The 27,579-nt window shown below is 41.3% G+C and overlaps 1 protein-coding gene across 50 annotated transcripts in view; it reads left to right on the forward strand.

The window, feature by feature from the left end:
- PLCB4 (phospholipase C beta 4) overlaps window positions 1–6,203 on the forward strand; it is a 440,816-nt gene extending 434,613 nt beyond the window's left edge. For 46 of the 50 annotated variants that reach the window (XM_089307289.1, XM_070052074.2, XM_089307288.1 and 43 more), the window contains 3 exons: window positions 22–108; window positions 2,986–3,022; window positions 4,670–6,203. In XM_089307289.1, coding sequence (XP_089163415.1) covers window positions 22–108; window positions 2,986–3,022; window positions 4,670–4,758 — 213 coding nt within the window. In that variant the 3' untranslated portion in view covers window positions 4,759–6,203. The remainder of the gene's footprint in view (window positions 1–21; window positions 109–2,985; window positions 3,023–4,669) is intronic. The other 4 variants (XM_051846256.3, XM_051846254.3, XM_051846255.3 and 1 more) reach the window with 1 other exon arrangement.
- Window positions 6,204–27,579: the final 21,376 nt, after the last annotated feature.

The following is a 27,579-nucleotide window of genomic DNA, read 5'->3' on the forward strand; positions in this document are numbered from 1 at the left end:
CAACTTTTTGTTTTTTTACAGCTTGCAATGAAGCAATCCAAAGAAATGGATCAGTTGAAAAAAGTCCAACTTGAACACCTAGAATTCCTAGAGAAGCAGAATGAACAGGTATTTCACTTAAATACATAAAAAGATGTAGGCAGCAGCTTCAGGATGCAAATACCAAGGCTCCCAGTGACCCCTCTTCTGAAGCCAGTGGCCTGGGTAGTATGATGACTAGAGGAATTTGCTGCCTATTGTATTTGCTCCATTTCCTTCAAAAGGATTAGAAAGTAATTTTTTGGAGGAGCAGTAAAGGAATGTGGCTTGGAGGAAAAGAATAAATAGGCATTTGAACATAGAATTACATTACTAAAAGTAAGAGGATAAGAAAACAGGTTAAAAATTAATTTATCCATTTTTATTTAGAGTTTTATAATTTGAATCATACAAACAAGTAATATTATGTTTAACAGAGAAATCACCTATGTTCAGGTTCAATCTAAAATTAAAGTTAGGAAAACCTTCCTAGGCTTACATGTTAGAATCTAAAGTTGTGAGCCTCTGTAACTCTACAGAACACTCAACATGAGTGTACATGCCACTCTTGGTTTTGCCAGCAAAACAATAAATAAATACACACAAATCAAGAGTTTGCCAAACTCCTACTGTTAAGTTAGGCCATCAGGTATATACCAACACCGAGATAATTTTGTTTTTTAACCTGGAAGCTTGGACCTGGGAAACCCTATCTCAAGTGGGTTTCAGCCCCTCCTCCTCCTTCCACAGTGTCCCAGCCATTTTATGGAAGCACCTGTTTCTTGTATGGCAACTTTACCTTCAATTTAAACTTCAGTCTCTTTTGGTTCAAGTTGTGCTCTTAAGATGTAGTGGGTTTGGATATGGTGGATTATTGTTTCTAGATAATTTACTTCAATTTAGAAGCTATGGCGAGGTTTTGATGAATTACAGACTTGTACTACATTCTTTCTTCTTTCCTCTCATTTATAGAGCAGTCCTATTTAAGGTATATATATATTTTTTCATATTAAATGTCTGCCACTGAAGAATATTTAAGTAGAAAATATACTAAAAAGTACCTTTAAGAAAGTAGAACAAAACAATAATATATTTTTCGGTATTGTCATAGGATAACAGATCCAACTTCTGATTTCAGCCTCTTTACTTTTTGATGGATAGAAGTTTTATTCATCAACATATTTCTGAGTTATGTTTCACATTTCCTCTTCAGCTAAATGCTTCTATTCATGAACAGTCAACCAATCCCCAAGGGGACAATACATGTCTATTGTCCCATAATGCCAATTCATTTGACCAACTCATAGATGCATCGCATTCTGGTGCAAGTTGCATAGCTTATATTTGTTCACGTAAAGCCCTTCTCAGAAAGTGTTCCTCATGGGGAAACATGGGAATGTGTATAAGGCTAAAGCTACCATGTCCAAAGCTTTACATGATTCAGATAGGTGCAGATAAGGATACCTTTGAAAAAAAAAAATCATACTCCTTAAGACAAGGGCATAATGAAAGGTAAGGCACAGTTATGTTTTAACTAACTAAATTAGGAAACTACTCGGAAATTATTGCGTTGCTTGGCAACAAGTTTGACTAAAGAATGTAAATGTGCTAAAAATTACTCCTCGTTACAATAGTGATGTAGATCAGAGCTAGGGAATAAAGTTATCTAATGTTTCTCATTTCAAAGCTAAAGTACATAATAAAAACTCACTTTAAGCTTTTATCCTAATACATGGGTCATTTAAACCACATCAGAGTTCTTGCATTAAAATACTGGATTAGTGAAAGCTGTATTGATTGGGAAGATGCTAGCTTTTTGTTCCAAAATTTACATAACGCCTCTTAATATGTCATCAATGATAAGTACCACCCACAAATGATACTTTGAGTCACAAAAGCTTAGGAAAACCCAGAACATGAAAAGACTTGAGACTTGATGGAGGCTTAATGAGATTCAAGAAAAAGAAATTCAAGGTATCATAATGATGCTTCTGGCAAATGTTGAATAATTCAGACTTGAATTTCTGTATTCAGCTTTGCTTTACAAGTATGACCCATTAAATAGCAAATTCAGTGCCAGACCTTTTATATATATTTGGAATTTAAAAATCAGAAAACTGTCAATTTAGTTGTTCTGTATGCAATAACACCATCAGAGGCACAATGTGAAACATAAAATAACTGTGTTTCTTTCTTCATAAAAGGCAAGGTCTAGAACTATGCAGTAGAGCTCCCCTCATAACCAATTAAATATTTAATTAGCAAAAATTGGAGGGGGAACCCAGTTGCCTGTCTCCAGACAATTCCAAACAATCTCCCAAACCATTATTCAACTCCAAGACTTTTCTCCCCCTCTTTTTAAGCCAGTGTTGAGGGCATTGGCCAAAATGACTCATGCGTTAATACTACATTTTGTTGTTCTTGTTCTGGGTTCTAACGGCATATGTCCTTTGTAAGCCACTTCACAGTGTTGCCTGCTCGGTCAGCCAATTATTCATTAAAGCTCTAACAGTTGAGGTTTTTCTTCCTATTTGAGAGTTGTCCTGTAGGCCCCCCAGCCACACAGCATCTCATCCGTCTTGACGTGTACCATTTCAAACATTAGTGAATCCATTACTGTCACGTTCAAGTCTCAAAAATTTATTTTTGTCATCAATCCTATCATTTAATGAAGACAGGTGAAAGGTTTTGCTAAAGATTAGGCATTCTATGCACTGCTGCCAGGAGAGGAGCAATCTGGGCTAGTAGGCATCGGTTGTTTTTGTTCTTTTTTTTTTTCCTCTTTCTCTGTTGAGATCAACTCGGGGGAAGGTTTGTCACTGATGGGTGTGTACATGTTTTATTCTTAGCTTTTTGCTTTTCTGTATATAGTTTTGCATTCATTTCGCAAATTCACTTCAATATTCATTTATTTTCTTTGTTTTGTATGTATGACTCAATTTGACATGACTATTTTTGTACAAACAGCTTTTGAAATCCTGTCATGCAGTGTCCCAAACACAAGGTAGGACTCAAACTCTGATCAGCAAGACATTGCTTTCCTTCCTGGTGCAGTCTCCATTTATGAATCACTATGGTCATAACTAATTAATATTTTAAGGGTTTGGGATTTGAAAACTTGACTATTTCATGCTTGGATTTCTGATGTAATATTTAACCTGAAACGCCCAAACTTTTGGAGAATTCTGATGGCTCTGTGGCTGCATTTCCGCTTGCAAATCTGTGAAACGGGTGACAGTAATGAAGATATGCCCAGGCATTAAGAATAGTGGTCTATAGCTGTTGTATGGCCACAGATAAGCCTGGGTCACAGAGTGAAATATTCCTCAGTATTAATAGGACTCCAGTGAATCTTTAAAGTATCCCAAAGTTTGTCAGTGATTTTTAATAACAGAGAGTTTATGGTCTGCCTGTAGACATGCTGTATCATGCAGAAATGGTATATTCTTATGCTCTCTGCCAAATCTGGTTTATCAGATCTCAACCCTAGCAACCCTTGTAAGTGAGGTGACCATGTAATTTATTATCTGAACCAAGATGGTTATGAGAGTTGAAGGAACACTGCTCACATGAGCCAGAACTTCAGGCATAAACCGGAATTGTCCCAGGCAGTTGGCAGTGGTCACCCTGCTCATAGAAGAATTTAGCTGTTGGAATAATCTTTTAATGTCTTAGAATTCTTCCTTCTGAACTGCATTCAATATTATCTTTAAATGCTAACGGGGAAGAAATATAGGAATATTTTATTACTACTTACTAAACATAGAAATATTTGATTTCTAGCACTGATAATGTTTCACTGTCATCTCTTATGAATACTGTTTGTGTCATAGTTTCATGTTTGTATATTTTTCTCCATTTCCTCATTTTTCTATTAGAGTAGTACTAAACTCCAGGCATAAGAAATATCTGGGTCAAGGGAACCATTCGTCAAATTTACGCATGAAGAAAATTCTTTGGTGTGTGATATCCATCCTGCCCAAAATGAAGTGTAAAACTAAAATATAAAACAGTAATTAGAAGAAAATCACCATATGGTTTGTGGGTTAAACTAATTTTGTCACAGGACTTCATTTGGGAGGTTTAGATATTTAAAGTATGAGCTACACAATTGACCAAACCAATGTAATATGCTCTCACTTGAACTTCTCCATCAATTAGATTCTTAGGTAATTACCTTTAGCTAAATTTCAGCCCATTTGGGGAATAATTTGTGCATAAACAACACTTTCTAAAAGTAATAAAATTATCTACACATAGTCAAAGTGATGTGACAATCCAGAAACTAAATCAAATCAAATCAAATCAGTTTGATGTGATATAGTGTAAACATCAAGTGAGTGGCTCAACCTATATTTCAAGTGGGTTTCCTGGCACTGTGTAGACCAGCCTTTCTTAAACTTTAATGTACATAAGCATTTCCTAGAGGTGTTTTTGAAATGCAGATTTGGATTCAGTTGGTCTGGGATAGGCTCCAAGATTCTACATTTCTAAGAAAGTCCCAGGCAATGTTGTTGCTGCTGGTCCGAGGTCAGTTTTTTGTGTAGCAAGGCAATAGTGACAACCTCAGATTTAGAGAAGAAAGACCAAGGTTGTGTAGTGCCTTCCAGAGAGGATTTCAACATGTAAGGCCGTGTTTCTGACGTTATAGGCGAAGGAGATGCAGCAGATGGTGAAATTGGAAGCCGAGATGGACCGCAGACCAGCAACAGTAGTGTGAAACTCCAGAATACAAACTGAAGCAGCAAAACCACAAAGCATCAAAAGATCACTCCCCAGACTTCTGAACACCAACTCCGTGGATGAACGCTGTTCTCTTTCATGTTTCCTTTATGTGTAGACAAGGTTGCCCAGAACCGGAGAGACTTGTATGACCTACGTACATATCTTTACCAGTTGGAGTGTTGAATTTCCTTGGCCAACCAAAAGTAGCTACAATTCCATAAAAAAATCTCCTATTCCAGTAAGGCAGAGTTTAACCATTGATGATACAACTTAAACATGTTTGCTACAAAATACCATCACAAGTAAATGAGCTTGGTGTTAACAACTCTGCTTTGTGATGCATTAGAACATGTTTGAGCTGCAGCAAATATAGTGCATTAGCAATTAAATAGCAAGTGCATGCACTCAGAAAAACAAACTCTGTCTATAAATTCATTAGCAGAAGTGGTGGTCTGCTAGACAAATACTTTTGCAGAATTTTTCTACATCTAAGTTACCTCATCAGTAAGTGCCATGTCTTTACCATGCCATAAGAGGCTAATTTCCTGTGAAAGTTGTGGAAATTATTAGAACAGTAGAAAAATAGAGCAGTGTACCTGTGCCAAAATTCACCAGTACTGAAAGGGGAATTCTGTTAGGCACATTTAAGAAAGTTTACATCTGACATTGCTTTATAGGAATTTCTTCTGCAGATTCCAGATACTACAATTCACTATTACACCAAAAAGGTTGTGAAGTGGTTATTGGCAAATGTTTGTAAATGTGACCATGTATAAAGTATTTATACTTCTTAATTCACACTGTTTTAGAGCAAAATCATTTAAGTATTGCCACATAACAAGGTTAGTAACCAGGAATAATAGAACTATGTTTGCATGATACACAAGCACCAATTAAGACTAATCCATACAGACACAGTTAACCTAATGCCAAATAAATACTGGTTAAATACATGTATGGCACAGAGTATAATTTGACTATCAAGACTTTTAGCATAATGAAAAAGTCTATATATATGTGTATATGAATTATGTGGGCATTCTTGATATTTCAAGTTCTAGTTTGAAAAAATACATAACTAATTTAATTTTACACAGAAATATTTATGCAGATTTTCAGAATTTCATATCAGGAAATAACCTTTTTATGTCTTAAATATCAAAACGATTTGCCACAGTGTTCACCTGCATGGCCCTTACGCCAGCTGTAGCTGTGTTGCAGACAGTGCATGAGAAAGCATTCCGCTGGGGAATGAGCCGTGCTCCAGAGTCCAGAGGAGCGCATGGCAACCTGGGAGTCTGCAGCTAATCAGATGACTGATTTCAGGACTCAGAACACCGACCAAACTGTTGTATATGCTTGTACAAATTGTGTGTTCCTCTGAACAAAGCAGACACATTTATGATACCATCAGTACTGAAGTTAAACTCCCACCTTCTCTAATAAAAAATTAAAACACATTTAACACTTGTCAGAGTATTTACTCCCATGATGCTTTCTAGTAAATGCTTTGCCTTTTGTACACTCCTGGAGTCTCTTGACCTGAGTTCATTTATTATTCTTTGAGACAGAGACAGGCAGGCAGATAGAGCTCCCATCCGCTGGTTCACTCCCTAAATGTCCACAACGGCCAGTGCTGTACCAGGCGGAAGCTGCGAGCTGGGAACTCAATCCAGATCTTCCACAGGGATGGCAAGGACCCAATTACTTGAGCTGCAACATGCTGCCTCCCAACGTGTGCATTATTGGGAAGCTGGAATTGGAACTGAAACTGAGTTCCAAACCCAGGTACTGTGATATGGGATCCCAGCATTTAACCAACCACTAAGCCATTCTTCATAAATGATATTTTCCTTGATTATCAAAGGGTGCTTATTCATGTCTTCACCAAATTTTCCCCCCAAATGACATAAAACATGCAGATTCTAGCTGACTTTCAAATGTAATGGACTTGCTTTTCTTTTTCTTGTATTTGTGATTTGAATTAGGTTCTGTAAGATTTCCTTTTAATTTTTTTTTAGTTTTTTTTTTTTTTATTTCTTTGAAAAGCAGAACTACAGAGAGGCAAGGCAGAGAGAGAGAGAGAGAGAGGTCTTCCATCTGCTGGTTCACTCCCCAAATGGCCGCAACGGCTGGAGCTGGGCTGATCCGAAGTCAGGAGCCAGGAGCTTCTTCCAGGTCTCCCACACAGGGCAAGGGCCCAAGAGCTTGGGCCATCTTCCACTTCATTCCCAGGCCATAGCAGAGAGATGGGCCAGAAGTGGAGCAGCCAGGATTGAACCAGCACCCACATGGGATGCCAGCACTGCAGGCAGCAGCTTTACCTGCTACGCAACAGCTCTGTAAGATTTCTTTGGTTCCTAGTGATCTGTAAAATATTAGAGTGAGACCATATTTCTTCCAGCATTACCATACCGTGAAAAAAATCATACTTAATCAAATATCACCATATTTGGATTGCCAATTTTAAGAGATTCTGAATGCGTTCTCTTTGTTATATCAGATGGCTTCTTCCAAGATCTCAACTAAGCTCAGTGTTTTGTAACAACCTGCTGCCATTTCTTATATATACTTTTGAGGGGTACCACAAGTTTTCCCACTTCTCTGATAATTTCTTCTCTGGTTTTTCATGCTCCTGAACCACCACAAATATTTGCATTTCCCAGTTTCTGTCCTGAACTAGCTTTTTCCCCTCTCAGATTATGTTCCATACCTGAGACATCTTGCCCTCTAAAGGACCCATTGTACTAGGACTGAAAGACACACAGCTCAAGTCTACAACTAAAAGATATGATTTCCTTACTTATACAAATTCACAATGTACTCAGACTCTGCATTCTCACTTGTGAAGAAAAAAATGCTTACAAATTAAACTCATTCAGTTTCTTCCAGTGTAGAAAAAAAAACCAGTGACATAATTACTTACATTAGAGTCCAGCCCCCTGTTACAAGTTCCTCCCCTTTGGCAGTCCTCTCTGCCTCTTTCCTCAGGTGGCATCTGAGTATTAGGTGATTATCCTGTGTCCCTGTGAGATTGGGAGAAGTATCTGGTTTCCCCATTGCCTTCTACTGCAGTCCTGTAAAGCAGATCCTTCCATCCCAGTCGTTCAAGGTCCCTGCTCAGCTGAGTCCGCATCCTGGGCCTGTCATTGTTTGCACTTCTGGAACTTTTTGGACTGTGGGGAAATCAGAGGTGCTGGCTCAATCCTATCCATCTAAAAAATTGCTTTCTTTACTTGTCAGGCTGTTCCTGCTGTGGAAGTTTTGAAATTCAGGAGGTGTGAAATTTTCTAGATTTTGCCCCAGGAAGGGCAGAACTAAACTAAAACTGTGGCTCTGATTGTCTGGGTGTCTCTAATATCCTGTTTCTCCTACTCTCAGGACTTCTTGTTCCAATTTAGGAATGAGAGCACTTGAATCTCAAGTATCACCTGTAAGCTTTTCTTTTAGCCCCAAAAGGACATTCGACTGCTCATATTTGAGAGATTACAATACCCGTGCAGTGTTACACTGTTCATTCCCTACTTTTCTTCTCCTTTTATTATTTTTTAATATTTCATTATTTATTTGAAAATTAGAGAAAGACATCTTCCATCTGCTAGTTTACACAAGAGCCAGCTACAAAAGCTGGATCTGAGCCAGCCTGCAGCCTGCAGCCAGGAGCCAGGAACTGCATCTGAGTCTCCTGTGTGGGTAACAGGGGCCCAAGTACTTGGGTCATCTTATACTGCTTTCCCATGAGCATTAGCTGGGGGCTGGGTCAGTAGCAAAGCTGCTGAGACTGGAAGCAGTGCTCTGATCAGGGATGCAGGCAGCTCAGGCTTAACCTACTGCACCACCAACACTGCCCCCACTCTTCCATTTTTGAGGTGATAAATTGCCCTGTGGAAGAAAAACCAAATTGCCAAGACATGGAAACATCTCAGGAATACCTTATTTCATCAGACCATGGACACCATTGGTTATAATGTGCACCATCATCTTCTACACCAAACAGAATGAAAACAGCCTGCCAGTTAAACTGTGACATCATCCACTGAATAAGACACATCTCAATGTTAGACATGTGAAAATGAAAAAAAAAAAAAAAAGTACACCTTGAGATCCATGAAATACATAGTATTTCAGAAATGTACAAGTTCCTCAAACTCCAAGTCCTGAAGAGAGGAGAAATTTTTTTAAAGATTGATTGATTTGAAAGACAGAGTGACAGAAACCAAGAGAAAGAAGAAAAGGAGGAAGAAGAGATACAGGGGTAGAGAGAGCGAGAGAGAGAGAGAGAGAGAGAGATCCTCTCCACTGGTTCATTCCCCAAATGGCTACAACAGCTGGATCTGGGCCAGCCTGAAGCCAGCAGCCTGGAACTCCATCTGGGTCTCTCACGTGGGCGGAAGGGGCCATCTTCCTCTGCCTTCCCAGGCGCGTTAGCAGGGGGATGAATCGGAAGCAGAGCAGCTGGAACTCAAACCAGTTCTCTGATATTGGATGCCGGCGTGCCAAACTGCAGGTTAACCTTCTGTGCCACCAACTCTGGCCCCCAGACGACAATATTTTAGACATAGGTCACAAGAGAATCATTTAATCAGAAAGTGAAAACTAAGGAACAGTTCCACAACTAGGTTTCAGATTTAGCAATGAGATTCTGGAAATCAATTCAAAGAGGCTAAGAAGTTTTTCATTACCTAAGAGAATCTGTTTTTCTGTATGTTTTCCCTTAGCTGTTCAGTGCAATCACGTGCCTTCAATTTCTACTACTCTGCATACGTTTCTCAGATCTCTAACTTTAACCTTGCCCTTTCTTTTCCTAAGCTCTGGCTCTTTCAGACTGATAGGAGTTAAATAAAAGGCCCAAGTGTACATTGTTTATAGTTCACTGAAGACCCTTCCTCCATATGTCCTTGCAATATACTTTGATGATCTGTATCACCGCTGTAAACCCAGGGAACATCTTCTGCTCCATCTCATTTTCCTCCACCCACAATCTGTTGATGAAACTTACGGATTCTACCCTGATAGCCTTGAAGGCTTCTCCTTTATAACTTCTTTCATTCCTTAACACACAGAATTTTAAGCCTGCTATTCAATTTCTTTACCTTTTAAATCACTTCTACACACAGATTAATCTCCCCAAATGACAGCTGTAATCATATCACCGTCTGCTCAGAATACAGAATTCCTACCCACTACCTAAGGAATCAAATTGAAATTACTGATAACAGCATTCAGTTTCTAGCCCCTACCTGCCTACTCATGTAGCAATCTGAATTTGTCACTATTCTCTAGTCACATACACATAGCACACATCTTTCATAGCCATATTACTTAATGATTTTCTGTTAATCCTTAAAAAGCATCCTCCAAAAATGCCTGCTTGTTCTCCCAAGCAGGAATTAACCTGTCTTTATTCCTTTATCCATTTACACTTAAAGGCCATTTAATCATAAGCTGTTTCCAGCTGTCCATTCTAATTTCTTCTCAAGCTTTGTTCATTTGTTTTTCAAAGAGTACAGAACCAATAACTATCAGATGACTATTTAAATTATTTTTATGAGGTAAAATAAAGGATCTGTAACTATGTGGCCTCTTGGGCAGGAAATTCTGTGAAAGCTTAAAGGTAAGGCTAAAATAACTTTTTTTTGAAATGTGTCTTCAATTTCAAAAAAAAGGTTTATTTTTACATCTTTTGAAATAGTACAAGTATCACAATGGCCAGCAGGCTCCTAACAGTGTGGACCCATCAACATTAAGAGTGAGAATGGAGAATGAAGAGGAAATGCCTGTTTTATTTCATTATTGAGGTTGTATAAGGATGCCTCATTCCAAACACCAATTAATCCTTTATCACTGCTTGTGTAAATCTAACAGAAGACCACACTTTTTTACTACTTTTCTTTGACCCCTGGTGTTTATCAGTATCCCAAGCACATGCTGTAATAATTGCATTTTTGCTGTCATAACAGATCTGGGGTGGTGCCTCTAGGATGGATCCTTATGAGCCATCTTCTTTAATAATATTTCCTTGAAAAGGGTTCTGCTCCATAGATTAGAATAATGAAAAAATATTAGTGGAGGGAACAGGGAGGGGGTTAAAATAGCAAAATTTTACTTTTACATTTAAAAAATAGATGTCTGTGTTTATCTTGATAGATGATGCCATGCCTCTTCCAGTCCTCTTCTCTTCTAGCATCACTTTCGTAGAATTTTGGGGAGAGGAGTGGTCCCTGAGATGCTTAATCCTGGAAATTTTTGAGTCTCCACCTTGAAAAAATTTAGAAAGTTTTTCTAGCAGGGCAATTTAGTATTATATACCAATTAATTCACACCATGACCCCATGGCCTTAAGTGAACCAGAATGTGCCATAAACAACAGAAAAGGGAAGAATTTGACCATTGGTAGCCCCTAAGCCTTAATAGATAATGTGAATAAAGAAATGTTATTCACCAAAATTGAGTACCAATGTAACACCATAAGTGGAAAATTCTACTCCTATCCTGTTTAAATTATTTAAAATGTTATATAAAAGTACCTCCATGCTGTGTGTATAAGGTGTATATAAAGCATATGTATATAAAGCATAAATTGAATTTCATGTTTTGCTTCAGATCCCATCCCTAATATATCTTATTATGTGAATGCAAATATTATAGATTCCAGAAAATTAGATCCAAAGCACTTAAGTTTTCCAGCAGACAGTGATAAGGGATTCAGAACCTGTATTGGTCCATCAAAATGCTTATTGTTTACCGTATCAATTTGTGTATTTATTTTTACCAAAATTCATGCAATGCTTTTTATGCATTGTATATGCATCTTTTACTTTTCCTTAGAAAAACCTTGGTATTACTTTACTGTGTAGTATTTGCAACATAGTAAAGCTGTACAGACTATAACTCTATTAAAAATTCAGTTATACTACCTTAACTAGCCACATAAGCAGTTATACTGGACTTTCAACACTGAGCTAATTTTCTTCATTGTTCAAATATGAAAGCACTTTAAAAATTTCACAGAAAAATGGAATTAAAAAGAACTTGGCTTTGATGCCAAAATCTTTTGAAATCGATGCAGCTTTTTCATAGCGTATGTTTGTCACAGGATTTTTTAAGTCACTTCATATTTATTAGGGGCCCACTCTTGTCCTCTACACTTTCAACTTGATTAAAAGAAAAAAACCACTAGTGACACTCTTTTGAAAAATTTAGGACATGAGGATGGTTTGCACTAATGACCCCAGTTTTTCATGCCCTCCTGTGTTTCTGTCCTTGGGTATTGCCCTACTGTTGCTGACTCAGAGCTTGACTGTGTCATTTTCTTTAGGCAACAGAAGAGGAGCAAATTTGACACAAGCAGAGCCACATATCTCTTTATTTTGTTTGGATCTATGCCACTGGCAGGAGAAAGTGAAGGCTGGCTTGCTGGCAGTATGGAAAACTGTGCAGAGTTAAGTCATCATGTCCATCCCACTATCTCATATAGCCAAGACTAGCTGTTCCTCTCCCAGACCAATGGAACTACCCAGCCAGCCCATGAACTCATGGGAAATAGTAAGTGGATAGTGTTTTGAGCCCTGGAAGTTTAGGCTGGTTTGTTATGCAGCGGTACTAATAGATATGACCAGTTTTTCAGAATAGGAAGATGGTAACACAGTCTCATCTCAGAGCCCCAGAGACTGTACTCAAAAAAAAAAAAAAAAAATCCGTTAGGATCCCTGGCATGAGTGGGACATGGTTTTTTTTTTCCATTGTGTGATCCTAGATTACTAAGCCTCTTGTTCAATGTCTCTTGAATTTCATTGGGCCCAGGTCTATTTTCCTTCATAAAATTTTGAGGATCTACTATGGTTGATATAATTTGGCTCCTGAACTCACGCAGAATTTTAAACTCCAAGGCCATAAGTTAATAGTACTAAGAGGTTGAAAGCTTAATCCAGTCATGGTGTGTAGGAAATGGGTCTACTGTGAGGTCCTTAGGTCACTGGGGGTGTGCCTTCAGAAGGAAATTCTCACGAGAGCATTGACTTTTAAAAGCCAGCTTGAGCCCCCGCCCCTTTCTCTTCCTTGGCTCACCAAGTGATCTTTCCTCCATAATGTGGACTACTGATACGTTCAATTAACTTTGTCATTTCACAAACACTTTCTTTTACTCCCCTGTACTCCCTCTTTACTGTTTGTTTTTAACATTTTATCTCCTTCCCTTGGGTTCCTTGGTCAATCAAATTACATAATGTCACAGCCTTGACAGCCAATATTCATTAGTTGCTTTTGGATTTGGTTGTTTGCTTGATTCACAGGTCATAGACTAAAGTTGTCAGGAAAACAGAAGGCATTCAGATAAATGGGGAATTATTTAGTATGCCACTTTATCCAATTGTATAAAATACACCATATGGATTTTTTATGCTTTTTTTATTTAGTTGCCTAGCAATGGAAACATATGCTATTGAAAATTTACACTGATTTTAAAGCAACATTTTAGAAAGGAAATTTGAAGCATATTTAGATATTAATAGGATGAACATTAAAAATTATGCTAAATAATACATAAAATTAAGCAATTAAAATATTTTATATGATTTGGAAGTCTATTAAGATAAACATCCTATCAAAAAATCAACCCTAAAAGAAATTAGTATATGAGTTCACTGCAAATAGTTAAAAAATTAGGAAAACTCAAATGTACCAATAAGACAATGGATGAATAAAATACGGTGTAGTTGCACAATGGAACACACAAAAGTGCTTACCTCACGAGTCATACACATGAATGTCAAGAGAAGGCAATGCTAATCCTGAAGGAGGTCAGAATAGTGCCCCCACCCCCGCAAGAGAACCTTCTGAGAGGATGGGAATGCTCTGTAGAAGCACCACAAAGGTGCAGAGGCCTGGGAGGCCCTTCGGGTTCCAAATCCATCTCTGTGGGAGGCCAGGTTCTTCATACACTCCAGTGAAAATGACGGATCACCACGGGCTGAATGAAGGGAAAGCTACCAGGACTCAGATGGCTTCTATGAAGGCAGACAATAGATTTGCATCCATCTAAAATGATGTCATTCTCCTCACCAATTATTTTAAAGCTTGTTTTTCATAAAATGTTGTTTTAATAGTATGTTACACGTTAACAGGTAATCATCTATTGTCTTATTGAATTGATGGATGTTTTGGAATTTCTGTTCCAATTTTTTTTAATGTTTTTAATTTATTGTATTGATTTGAAAGATACAATAGGGGCCGGCGCCATGGCACAGTAGGTTAATCCTCCACCTATGGCGCTGGCATCCCATATGGGCACTGGTTCTAGAGTTGGCTGCTCCACTGCCAATCCAGCTCTCTGCCATGGCCTGGGAAAGCAGTAGAAGATGGCCCAAGTCCTTGGGCCCCTGCGCCCACTTGGGAGACTGGGAGAAAGCGCCTGGCTCCTGGCTTCGGATCGGCGCAGCTCCAACTGTTGCGGACATCTGGGGAGTGAACCAATGGAAGGAAGACCTCTCTCTCTGTCTCTCCCTGTCACTGTCTGTAACTCTACTCACAAATAAATAAATAAAATCTTAAAAAAAAAAAAAGATACAGATAAAGAGACACAGAGAGAGCTCTCCCAAGTACTGCTTCACTCCCCAGATGCCTCAATAGCATGGACCAGGCCAGGCTGAAAACTCAATCTGTGTCTCCCACTTGGGTAACAGAGACCCAACCACTTGAGTCATCACCTGCTGCCCCTAAGGCTGTGCATGAACAAGGAAGCTGGAACCGGGAGCAGAGTCAGGACTTCCACCCAGCCACTCCAGTACAGAATGCAGGGGTCCCAAGTAGTATTTATACACTGAGTCAAATGTCTGCCCAGTTTCAGTGTCCACTGTGATAACATTAACAGACATAATTCATGTAAACAAAACCTCTGAGTTTGTTACATATGTTAAGATGTGAAGGGCAACTGCTGGTCTATAACGGGATGGGTGGAGATCCATGGGTGGACATCACAATGTTTCCATAGGTAAACACTTGTCAGGGAAGACACTTAGAATTTGTGAACTTCATTGCATGTACATATATCAATTGAAACTTTGTTTCAAAAATACATAGGAAAATGGGGCCAGCATTGTGGCATTGTGGCTTGAGCTATCGCCAGCAATGCCAGCATCCCATATGGGTGTTGATTGGAGTCCTGGCTGCTCTACTTTGAATCTAGCTCCTACTAATATGCCTGAAAAAGCCATGGAGGATAGCCCAAAGTGTTCGGGCCCCTGCACCCATGTAGGAGACTCAGATGAAGCTCCTTACTCCTGGCTTCGACCTGGCCCAGCCCTGGTTGTTGCAGCCATTTTGGGGGAGAAACAGTGGATGGAAGATCTCTCTGTCTGTCACTCTCTGTAACTCTGCTTTTCAAATAAATAAAATAAAATAAATGTTTTATATATATACATATATATATATGAGACAATGGATAGAATTTGGTATAAAAACAATTGAGAAAAATGAAAATAGAATTTGGTATACACAAATAAACATACACATTCAGAAAACCAGTAAGAATTATGCCAGAATAACAAAGTTTGCTTCTGAAGCCTGTTGCTAAGTGGGAACCAGATAGAGGCATAATTATCTAGAAGAGTTTTGACAATAAAATTAAGTCAGCAGGCTGTTCTCCTCTATGGAGAGGCTACTCTATGTCTCTCATAGAAATAACGAGAAAGCCTGTGCTGTGTGAGGGAGGCAGAGTTTGATGCAGAATATGTTCTCTTTGTTCCTCCCTTCCTGCTTTTTCCATACAACTCTCCAAGTTAGCAACAGAAAATGATTTGAACCAATATAAGGGTAACCAAGGAAGAGACCCTGAAAGGGACAGAAAATGACACATCCAGAGAGAACAGAGAGATGCACTTAGAAAAGCTAGCAGACTTTCAGACTATTGAGAAATTGGGAGATAAATAAATTGGACATAAATACGCCCAACGGGATTGTGCAGGAACATTGAGTGGAAAGCAGAATGGAAATGGGTAAACTGCACTTAGCTAAGAGAGATGGAATTTGCTCCTTGGAGAGATCAGTTTGGAACACAGTCTGATCTGGGCTCACACTGGCCAGTGTTCTGACTGTGCGCTTTACTAGCTGCCTATGTACACCTGTAGAATAGGCATAAAGCCATCTACTTCATAGGGCTGTTGTGAGAATTAAGTCAACCTCTGAATGCAAAGAACACAACTCCAGGCATTTCCTAAGTGTTCAATGAGTAGTATTTTATAAGATATTTGCATTTATTATGTTTTAAAAGGCAGAATGACAGAGACTCAACTTTGTAGCTTTTTTTTTTTAACTTTTATTTAATGAATGTAAATTTCCAAAGTACGACTTATGGATTACAATGGCTTCCCCCCCATACCGTCCCTCCCACCCACAACCCTCCCCTTTCCCACTCCCTCTCCCCTTCCATTCACATCAAGATTCATTTTCAATTATCTTAATATACAGAAGATCAGCTTAGTATACATTAAGTAAGGATTTCAACGGTTTGCTCCCACACAGAAACATAAAGTGAAAAATAATAGATGATTTTTTTAAATGATGATGAAATCAGATCAGACCTATTGTCATGTTTAATCCCAGTGAGAGTCAAGTTGGGAATTGATAATTTCTTTTTTTTTTTTTTTTACAGAAGATCAGTTTAGTATGCATTAAGTAAAAATTTCAACAGTTTGCACCCCCATAGAAACACAAAGTGAAATATATTGTTTGAGTACTCGTTATAGCATTAAATCTCAATGTACAGCACATTAAGGACAGAGATCCAGAGAACCTCCACTTTGACTATGACCTTGTCTAAACAAGATAAGAGTCGGAGAACTCAGAGGGCTTCCATAGCCTTGGAAACTCATGACTGGAGCGTAGGGAGATTACTGATGCCATAGACAGGAGTGTCAATTGGTAAAGTCAACAACAGGAGTCACTGTGCACTTACTCCTCATGTAGGATCTCTGTCCTTAACTTTGTAGCTTTTAAACAAACCAAGTTTCAAAGGAAGGTCATATGACCCCATTTTATTTTTCCATTTATCAGCTGACAGACATTTGGATTGTTATCAGTTGGAGTTATTATAAATAATACTGCTGTGAACATCCATGTATATGTTTTGGGGTGGACATATGTTATTGTTTCTTGGGTATTTACATAGGGGTAGAATTGCTGGATCATATGGTCACTCTATATTTAACTCTGAAGACCCGTCATATTGTTTCCCAAAGTGACTGCAACATTTCACATTCCCACTAGCAGTGTATTAGGATTCTGATTTCTCTACATCTTTTCTAATACTTGCTATTAACTGTTGCTTTTTTTAAGATTTATTTATTTAGCCGGCGCCGCAGCTCACTAGGCTAATCCTCCGCCTTGCGGCGCCGGCACACCGGGTTCTAGTCCCGGTCGGGGCGCCAGATTCTGTCCCGGTTGCCCCTCTTCCAGGCCAGCTCTCTGCTGTGGCCAGGGAGTGCAGTGGAGGATGGCCCAAGTGCTTGGGCCCTGCACCCCATGGGAGACCAGGATAAGTACCTGGCTCCTGGCTTCGGATCAGCACAGTGCGCCGGCTGCAGTGTGCCGGCCACAGCGGCCATTGGAGGGTGAACCAACGGCAAAAGGAAGACCTTTCTCTCTGTCTCTCTCTCTCACTGTCCACTCTGCCTGTCAAAAAAAAAAAAAGATTTATTTATTTGTTTATTTGAAAATCAGAGTTACACAGAGAGAGGAGAGGCAGTGAGAGAGAGAGAGAGAGAGGTCTTCCATCTGCTGGTTCACTCCCCAATTGGCCGCAATGGCAGGAGCTGCACTGATCCAAAGCCAGGAGCCAGGAGCTTCCTTTGGGTCTCCCACACAGGTGCAGGGTCCCCAGGACTTGGGCCATCTTCTACTGCTTTCCTAAGCCATAGCAGAGAGCTGGATCGGAAATGGAGCAGCCGGGTCTCAAACCGGCACCCATATGGGATGCTGGTGCTTCAGGCCAGGGCATTAACCCACTGTGCCACAGCGCTGGACCCCCTATCTGTTGCTTTTGTATAGTCATAATGTGTCTGTGTGTTGGCATTACATAATGGTTTGACTGGCATTTCCCTAATAATTGGTATATTATTGGTATTATACACCTTTTTGTAGGCATACTGGTCATTTGTATGTCAGTTTTAGAGAAGTGTCAATTCAGAACCTTTGTTACTTTTTAAATTGGGTTGTCTGTTATTGACTCATAGGGGTCTTTTGCAAATTTTATGTAATAATCCTTCTCCAGAAAAACAATTGCAAAAATTTTCTCCCATTCTGAAGATCATCTTTTCACTTTATTGATGATGTTCTATGAATCGCAGAAGTTATTCATTATAATGAAGTCTCATTTATTTTTTTCCTTTGTTGCTTTTGCTTTTGGTGTCATGTCTAAAATCTACTGCTTTAATACAAGGTCACTAAGATTCACACCTATTTTTCTCTGTTTAAATAAAGATTTATATATTTGAAAGGCAGAATTACGGGGTGGGGAGGGGAGGGAGACAAAGAGCGAGATCCTCTATCCCCAAATGGCTGCAAAGGCTAGAGCTGGGCCAGACTGAAGTCAGGATCCAAGAGCTTCTTCTGGGTCTCCCATGTAGGTGGCAGGGGCCCAAGCACTGGGTCACCTTCTGCTGATTTGCACAGGCCGTGAGCAGGGAACCAGATTGGAAGTGGAGCAGCTAGAAAATGAATAAGCACCCATATGGGATGCTGGTGTCCCAGGTGGTGGCTTAACATGTTATAACACAATGCCAGCTACACCTATTTTCTTGTAAAAGTTTAATGGCCCTTACTTTAGGTCCTTGATCCATCTTAAATTATTTCTGCATGTGGTGTAAGGGTTCAATGACATTCTTGACATATAGATAGCCAGTCGTCCTAGCATCATTTGTTGAAAAGACTGTTTTCCCCCATTTAATTGTCATACACCTTTGTTAAATATCAAGGAATCATGACTGTGGAGGCAAACTCACTTTTGAAGTCCTATCATGCCCACTGGTATTGCTCAAGATATGGATGACCTTCACCTAGCCAAATCCCCCGTGGCTCTTCTAGATGCTCATCTGAACCTCTAGGCAGTGTTTGACAAAGCCATTGCCCCATTCTCTCTCTGTTCTTGGGCTTTATGACTTCACACTAGATGGAGGCACACAAACTTCCCATGCCCCAGTCCCATCTTGTCCAAGGAAATTTCTTCTCTTCTTCCTTCCATGAGAGAATTGTACTTCCGTAATCTCCTATCCAGAAAGCTTTCATCCCACCACATGCCTTCATTCTGCTCTTCTCAGAATAAGATGCCAAATGCATGACCTAGACCGTATCTGGTAGCAGTTAGTTTTAGTCCTTATCTTTTACTTTGATGTGTTGACTTTCATGACCCATGTTAGTCTTCTACTGCTGCATAACAAATGACCAGACTTATCCCAAACCATTTATTGTCACACAGTTCTATAGGTCAGAAGTCTGGGCATTGCATGGCTGGATTCTCTGCTCAGATTCTTACCAGACTGAAATGAAATATTAATTTATCTATTCTCTTCTGAGGCCCAGAATCCTCTTCCAAGATCAAGTGGTTGCTTGCAGAAACCAATTCCTTGCAGTTGTAGGGCTCAGGTCCCCACTCCCTAGCTAGCTGCAGGGCAGGGCCAGTTTTTATCTCTAGATGCCGCACATCATCTTGTATGTTTGTCCTCTTCCCAACATGGCAGGAGTATTGCAAGGCCATCAGCAAATATGTCTGTCTTATCACTCTTCTTTTAGGGACTCACTTGTCTTGGTTAGGTAATCTCCCTTTTGATTAAGTAAAACTCGACTTGTTTGGGACCTCAATTCGATCTTCAAAATTTCTGCAACTTTTTCCAGGCATAAAAACACAATCAACGAAGTGATGTCCATCATCACAGTCCTATCCATGCTCAATGGGAAGGTATTATCCAGAACATAGATATAAAAGGGGTAAGGAATATTGGGGCCATTTTGGCCAACATACACACACACACGCACACACACACAACTAGCATGGACTCCAAATATTGAAGTTAGTTGCAACATGTTTGCAGCATTTAACAATCTCTCACATTTAATTCTATGTTTCAGACAAGTCCAGAAAATTATTACAATTGTACATGTGTTGAATCCAAGGTCACAAAGTAACACAACAGGGGTTTATTTATTTATTTATTTATTTTTGACAGGCAGAGTGGACAGTGAGAGAGAGAGACAGAGAGAAAGGTCTTCCTTTGCCGTTGGTTCACCCTCCAATGGCCGCCGCAGCTGGCGCGCTGCAGCCAGCGCACCGTGCTGATCCGAAGCCAGGAGCCAGGTGCTTCTCCTGGTCTCCCATGGGGTGCAGGGCTCAAGCACTTGGGCCATCCTCCACTGCACTCCCTGGCCACAGCAGAGAGTTGGCCTGGAAGAGGAGCAACCGGGACAGAATCCGGTGCCCCAACCAGGACTAGAACCCAGTGTGCCGGTGCCGCAAGGTGGAGGATTAGCCTAGTGAGCTGCGGCACCGGCCATAACAGGGGTTTAAAGAATGGAATCCATTCATCCTCCAGATAAGAAACCTGTTTTCTTTACAGAACCACAACCCTGAGACAAAGGTCATCATATCTTAAACTTAAAAACCTTGATCACAACATCACCTGGCATTTTACAATTTTTTTTTTAATTTTTGACAGGCTGAGTTAGACAGTGAGAGAGAGAGAGACAGAGAGAAAGGTCTTTCTTCCGTTGGTTCACCCCCCAAAATGGCCGCTACAGCCGGCGCCGTGCCAATCCAAAGCCAGGAGCCAGGTGCTTCCTCCTGGTCTCCCATGGGGTGCAGGGCCCAAGCACTTGGGCCATCCTTCACTGCCCTCCCAGGCCACAGCAGAGAGCTGGACTGGAAGAGGAGCGACCGGGACAGAATCCGGCACCCCAACCGGGACTAGAACCCGGGGTAATGGCGCCGCAGGTGGAGGCTTAGCCCAGTGAGCTGCGGCGCCAGCCAGCATTTTACAGTTAACAAGGAGCACTGCCAGACACAATATCATTTCATCATATGGCAACTTACTAGTGCAGATTTTGTCATTTCTTCTTCAAATGAGAAAATGATTGAGGGACTTTCACAGTGCAGCACTTAGCACTTGGAAGAGCAAATGATAAGCTTCCTGCCTTCATGCTCGCAAAGGATTCATTTGTTGATATTTTATCAGAACTTAGTAAATCCCAAGCATTTCTAACATTAATTAGATTCGGTTTAAATAATACCAATCAAACATGAATTCAGCAGGATAATACAATCTAAACAAGACTTTGTTTTTGAAAGTCTAGTCTAAGTGTCAGTAAACTATGACCCACTGGCTAAGTACTGTCTATTACCTACTTTTATATGGTCCATAGGCTAAGAATGGCTTTTATATTTCTAAGTGGATGGGAAATTTTTAAAAGGAAAATAGTTTGCCACTATTTGGATTCACCAAAATTTTGTATTTGTGTGAGAAAGTGGATCCCACTCTAAGGGGCAAGGAAGAACAATAGGAAGGAGGGTCCTTACTAATCTGACTTGCAGATTTATATGTCAAGCAGTGTTCTAAACAGACTCCAGATACTCACTTAAAGGTGTCACCAGGGGGCCAGTGCCATGTAGTGGTAGGTTAAGCCAACTCCTGCAGTGCCGGCATCCCACGCAGGCACCGGTTTGTGTCCTGACTGCTCCCCTTCCAATCCAGCTCTCTGCGATGACCTGGGAAAGCAGTGGGAGATGGTTCAAGTCCTTGGGCCCCTGCACCCAAATGGGAGACTCAGAAGTTCCTGGCTCCTGGCTTCAGATCAGCCCAGCTCCAGCTGTTGCAGCCATTTGGGGAATGAAACAGTGAATGGAAGACCTTTCTCTCTCTCTCTCTTTCTCTCTCTCTCTCTCTCTCTCTCTGTAACTCTGCCTCAAATAAATAAGTAGAATCTTAAAAAGGTATCATCAGATACACAATAGGACTTCAAACTTAACTAATTCAAAAATAGAGCTCCTAGGTTGTGGTGTTTTGTTTTATTTTAGGGGGAGTTGGATTTTTGGTTGGTTGGTTGGTTGGTTGGTTTTTTTGGTTCACTCTTCCCTAATTAATGGCACTACCATCTTGTCAGCCTCAGATTAAAATTCTAAAAATAATATTTGACTACTGCTTTTCTCATCTTATTTGTATGATCAATAAATAAGTATTACTTGTTTTTCCTCAGAATATTTCTGGAGTGAAACCACTTCTCCACACTACTGGGACAGCCACCCTGCATGCAGCCACTGCCATGTCTCTCCCTGCATAGACAACAGCTTCCTGGATTCATTTCCATTCACTGTTGAGCCCCTTCAATCCTTTCTCCACACAGTGGCAGAATGATCCTCTTGAGGTGTAAATCAGATTGTTACTTATCTGCTTAAAATCCTCTAATGCTTCCCTCTGCACTAAAAATAAAAGCTAAACTCCTTTCCCAAACCCACGGACCTTCACATGATCTGGCCTCTGCTATTTTGGCTCTCTGTCATTGTGTAACAAACTATGCCACAAGTTAGTGCTTGAAGTAACAATTTGTTATTTCTCGTGATGCTCTGGGTGGCCTGGACTCAGCTGGCTCATTCTTCTGCTCCATTTGGTACTGGCCCAGGTCATGGATATGGCTGTACTTGGTTGAGAACCCAGCTGGAGATGGAATGTCCAATGTGGTTTTACTCAGATGTCCGGTGCCTCAGCGGGCATGGCTGCCTTGGACTGCTCCCTCTCCACATGGTCTCTCAGCATTTAGTGATCAAGTTCAAGCATCCTTACCTAGAAGCTGAATCTCAAAAGGAAAGCAAAGGGAACTGTCAGAATTCTTAAAGCCTAGGCCAAAACACACAGCAAAAAAGCACCCCGCATGTTCTGTTCAAAGCAAGCGCCATTGGTATCCCAGACACAAGAGTGGGAAACATAGACCTGCCTCTTGATTGGTGGAGGGACATCAATGTGCAAAAATGGGGGGGATTTGGAGCAGCCACCTTTGGAAATCTCCACCTTCCTGCCTCTACTCCAGCCACACAGAGCATCTTTTGTCATTCTAAAAGGTGATGATATGGGGACCTGCTAGTGCTCCCCTTAGTATCCTTATGCTCATCTTCTTCCAGAAAAGAACTGATTTCAGCTAGACTAATGGCTGCCCAAAACAAATGCTTATCCCAGGCTCCCTTGAAGTCCAGGTATGACACGTGACTACATTCCGAACAACATCAGGAGCCGGGTCCGGTGGACGCTTTCCCTTAAAAGACAGTAGTTGTTTATCTGTTAACTCCTTTCTTCCTGCGTCTTCTACTGTTTGGGGTTGGTTAACGCACAAGAGATCACAGAGATTGAAAGGTTTCTCAGGTTGGTGAAGCTTTAGTCCTTGAGATCACAGGACTGCCTGTCAACCCGAGAAAAACGAACCTTGTGTGTTTCGTTGAGAGAAATAAGCTGCTACCTTATTTAATCCACAGTTGCTTTGCGTTCTCCATCTGTCACAGCTAGACTTAATCCTTACTGATGATCATTTCCAGCAAAGGTAGAAGCAAGAGCAAAAGGCTTGTGGCCAGAGAACTGGCAGAATGTGAGCAGAGTGAAAAGGGCTGATGAACTGTAGATGAGTCAGCAGTGGCCACCTCATACACAGTCTTCTAGGCTCAGCTTTCTCATCTGAATGACATGGGAAACCATTGCAGAGTTTGAAGAGGGTGACAAGGCCTTAGCTACATTATAAAATCACTCTTTTTAAAGATTTATTTATTTATTTATTTGAGAGGCAGAATTACAGACAGAGGGAGAGACAGAGAGAGAGGTCTTCCATCTGCTAGTTCATTCCCCAAATGGCCACAATAACCAGGGCTGGGCCGATCTAAACGCAGGAGCCAGGAGCATCTTCCAGGTGTCACATGTGGGTACAGGGTCCCAAACATTTGGGCCATCTTCCACTGCTTTTCCAGGCTGCTAGCAAGGAGCTGGATCTGGAGTAGAGCAGCCAGGACTCCCACGTGGGAGGCAGGTGCTGCAGATAGAGGCTTAACCTACTGTGCATCCAGTTTGACAAGAGAGAGGTACCAGGATTTGTAGATGGGTTAAGTCTGGGATATGGGGCAGTGCAGGAGTCAGCTGTAATCTAGAAGCTTCTGGTCAGAGCAACTGGAGCTGCTGGTAAGCTTTCATGGGGCAGGTTGAGATGGAGCAGGGTTTGTGTGCGAGAGTGTGGTGGCAGGGTGGGCACTCACAGTTTGATTTTGCAGGTTGTGTAAGTCAGAGTTATCCAGATAAACAGACCAATAGAATCTGTGTATCTGTCTTCCATCTATCCAGAAAACAATTTGTTTCAAAGAATTGGCTCCTGCAATTAGAGAGGCTGGCAAATCTAAAATCTGCAGAGCAGCCCAACTGGCTGGAGACACAGAGAAGACTGATTTTGCAACTTGAATCCAAAGTTAATCTGGAGGCAGAATCTCTTATTCCTCAGGGTACCTCTGTCGTTTCTCTTCAGACCATCATAGAAACATCTAATCTGGTATTTGACCAAACATCTATCTGAGCCCTAGAGCCTACCGAAGTTGACACCCAAAACTAACCACTCCAGACTTAAGTTCTAAATGTCTTTATGTATCCTGGGGTGATGATGGCTAGGTAGCTGGAAATACTTGAAACACTTGGGAACATGAACATATACGTTTAATTAATGAAGCAAGACCGACAGATCCAACTGAGTAACTATAGACTGTAGGACCCCCCATTTCCTCCCACTTTCTTTCTGTGTCCCACACTCTGTGACTTGGCCATCTGCTTAATTTCCCTTACAGGCTTAAACTCAAACTGGCTTTGATCATCCCCAGGCACTAATGAATTTGTCTAGCTTATTGGCAGAAATGCTGAAAGCTAAATATGAAGAGACAAGTACCATCCCTGAGTCATGTACCTTAACTTTCCATATAAACTTCACACTCAAACCCCTCATTGTAGACACCTCTGCGTAGCACATCCAATGTTGCTGTCCATCACAAGGCAGGTACATCCCCAGAGGTGTGTAAGTTTCCCTAATAAATACTTTGGACTGATTTATCTGGAATGTAGTGCTTCTTTCTTTGTAATCCCAACTGACCTCACCTCAGAAGAGTTTGGGGAAGTTCCTTGTGGAACTCCCCTACTGCTGCTTTTGGAGTAATTCTAATTATGGTACCGAACAGTAGTAAGAGAAGAGGTTAGAGGACTGGGCGTTGCTAACTTAGGCTTTAGGACAGGTGAGGAAGAGCCACCAAAGAGAACCATGAAACTGCATGAGAAACACCATAAAGTACAGTGTTCTGGAAGCCAATGAATGGTGTTCAGGATGAAGAAATGACCAAGTGTCAAATTCCTTCTGCGGATAAGTCAAGGAAGACCTGAGACTCTGTCACTGAATTTGCAAACTTGGAAACCATGAAAAATCTTATGGATTAGTTTGATCTCAAATCAGAGAAGCAGAACCAGTTGGAGATATCTATTAAGATGTTTATTGCAAAGGATGTGTTTGTGATCATGGGGCATCGGTAGGTGCATCCAAATCACACAGGAAAAGACCATCAGGAGGACAAGCTGCAACCAAAGGCACAGGCTGAAGCCCAGGTCACAGGCAGATTTTTATTTTCTTTCCCAGGGAATCCTTGGCTCTGCTTTTAAGGCCTTCAACTGACTCAGTGAAGCCCACAAGAATATCTAAAATACCTCCCTTGCAGACATTGGACTTCAATCACGTCTCCAAGCTATTCTCACAGCATCACCTAGATTGCTGTTTGATTGAATAACCTCTTCTAGCCACACTGGCCCATCAGATTTGATCACACCTCACTAAGACCAGCTTGGATACAGTGTAGGAATAAAACCCAAATCAAGCAGAGTCAAGAGAATGAAGGAGAGGCCAGCATTGTGGATAGCACGCAAAGCCATAGCCTGCAATGCTAGCATCCCATATGGGAGCCGGTTAGTGTTCCAGCTGCTCCACTTCCATCCGGCTCCCTACTACTGGTCTGGTAAAAACAGCGGAAAATAGCTTAAGTGTTTGGGCCCCTGCCATCCATGTGGGAGACCCAGATGAAGCTCCTGGCTTTGGCTTATCCCAGCATTGGCCACTGGGGCCACCTGGGGAGTGAACCAATGGATGGAAAATCTGTGTGTGTGTGTGTGTGTGTGTGTGTCCCTCTCTCTCTGTAACTATCACTTTCAAAATAAATAATATTTTAGAAGAAAGAGAATGGAAGAGAAAATGTGGAGATCATGAATGTAGAAAATCACCTCAAAGACTATCAAAGGAGAGGAGGGAAGTGGAACAACAGTGACTACGAAGAATTGGACCATGGGGTAAGTATTTAATACAAGACCGTCGGTGAGGGAGAGTCTGAGGAGCTGGAGGTCATGGCATTAGAAATCATCTCAGTGGATCTGGAAACCACCAGGAGGTGGTCGTACAGGAGAGACCCCAAGTGATGGCGAGTTGGTAGCCGACACACTCAGAGCATGAGGTGTGACTGGGTGTTGAGAAGGTGAACAGTACTGGTGTTATAAGAAAACGTAGTGGAGTTGCAGACCTACGTCATCAAGTTCAAAACTGGGGAAGCAGGGCAAGAAGACGGGAGGAACAGGCTAGCAAAACTGCCCTGAGGAGCGAAGGGGCCAGCATATGCAGTGGGACCCAGCGGGAGGAGTTTGGGAGGCCATAGCTCCCCCTGGAGGCAGTGTTCTCCAGGTTTGATTCAGAGTGAGCAGGTCCGGGACATTTGCAGAGAAGCGGTGGAGGGCTTGGGGGATTTTACTGATGATGGATCGTGAGTTTCAGAACTTAGGAGGGTTAGGGCATGACGTTATGAAGAGGACTTGCTGAGCTGGAGAAGGAGGAGCTGGGGGCCTGGGCCCCCTGAGGCAGATAGGGATAGAATAGGCTGACGCGACTCCAGATGCTGGTGGTGAGGCTGTAAGGGTAGAGGAGTCAGCAAAGGCTGGGATGTGGGAATCGCTCTAGGAGCATGAGCCTTGGGTCCGGTTTTCACTTTTACTAATGGGGACGTAAAGGCTGGAAGCAGGGTAACTGTATCTCAGCTCTTAGTCCCTCCCAGCTTCACTCTCCTCACTCTGACAATAATTAGGCTGCAGAAATTCTCCACAGCTCTTTCCAGCTTTCTACTCCACAGTCCTAAAGCAGTCTTTAAAGTATATCCAAAACTTGTGTTTGGTGTTTACTTTTATTCTCAGAACATTCATTTTCTGTAACTTCTTGGCCTTTGTCAAAGTCACTTTTTACACCTTCTTTTCCCATGACAAGACCGAAAGAGGGGTCACCCCTGTGGGGTAGTAAGCTAAGCCTCTACCTGCAGAGCTGGCATCCCATGTGGGTGCTGGTTCGTGTCCCGGCTGCTCCTCTTCCAATCCAGCTCTCTGCTGTGGCCTGGGAAAGCAGTGGAGGATGGTCCAAGTCCTTGGGCCCCTGCACCCACGTGGGAAACCTGGAAGAAGCTCCTGGCTCCTGGCTTCGAATTGGCCTGGCTTTGGTCGTTGCAGCCATTTGCAGAGTGAACCAGCAGATGGAAGATTTATCTCTGTCTCTCCCTCTCTCTGTTGCTCTACCTTTCAAATAAAATAAACAAAAATCTTTAATAAAAAGACTGAAAGAGAACAAAGCACTATACTTTGGCTATACCAGGCTCCTCTAAAGAACAGGAGGGCAGCCTTAGGCACAAGGAAAAGTGCTTCCTTTCCTCCTGGATTTAGGAAGCTATAGAAAAACCTCTAAATTCTATTTCACTTTGTATTGAGGAAATTAAAA

The sequence above is a fragment of the Oryctolagus cuniculus genome, chromosome 11 (assembly GCF_051225735.1).
Source record: "Oryctolagus cuniculus isolate XC-2025 breed Fujian yellow rabbit chromosome 11, ASM5122573v1, whole genome shotgun sequence".
Classification (NCBI taxonomy): Eukaryota; Metazoa; Chordata; class Mammalia; order Lagomorpha; family Leporidae; genus Oryctolagus; species Oryctolagus cuniculus.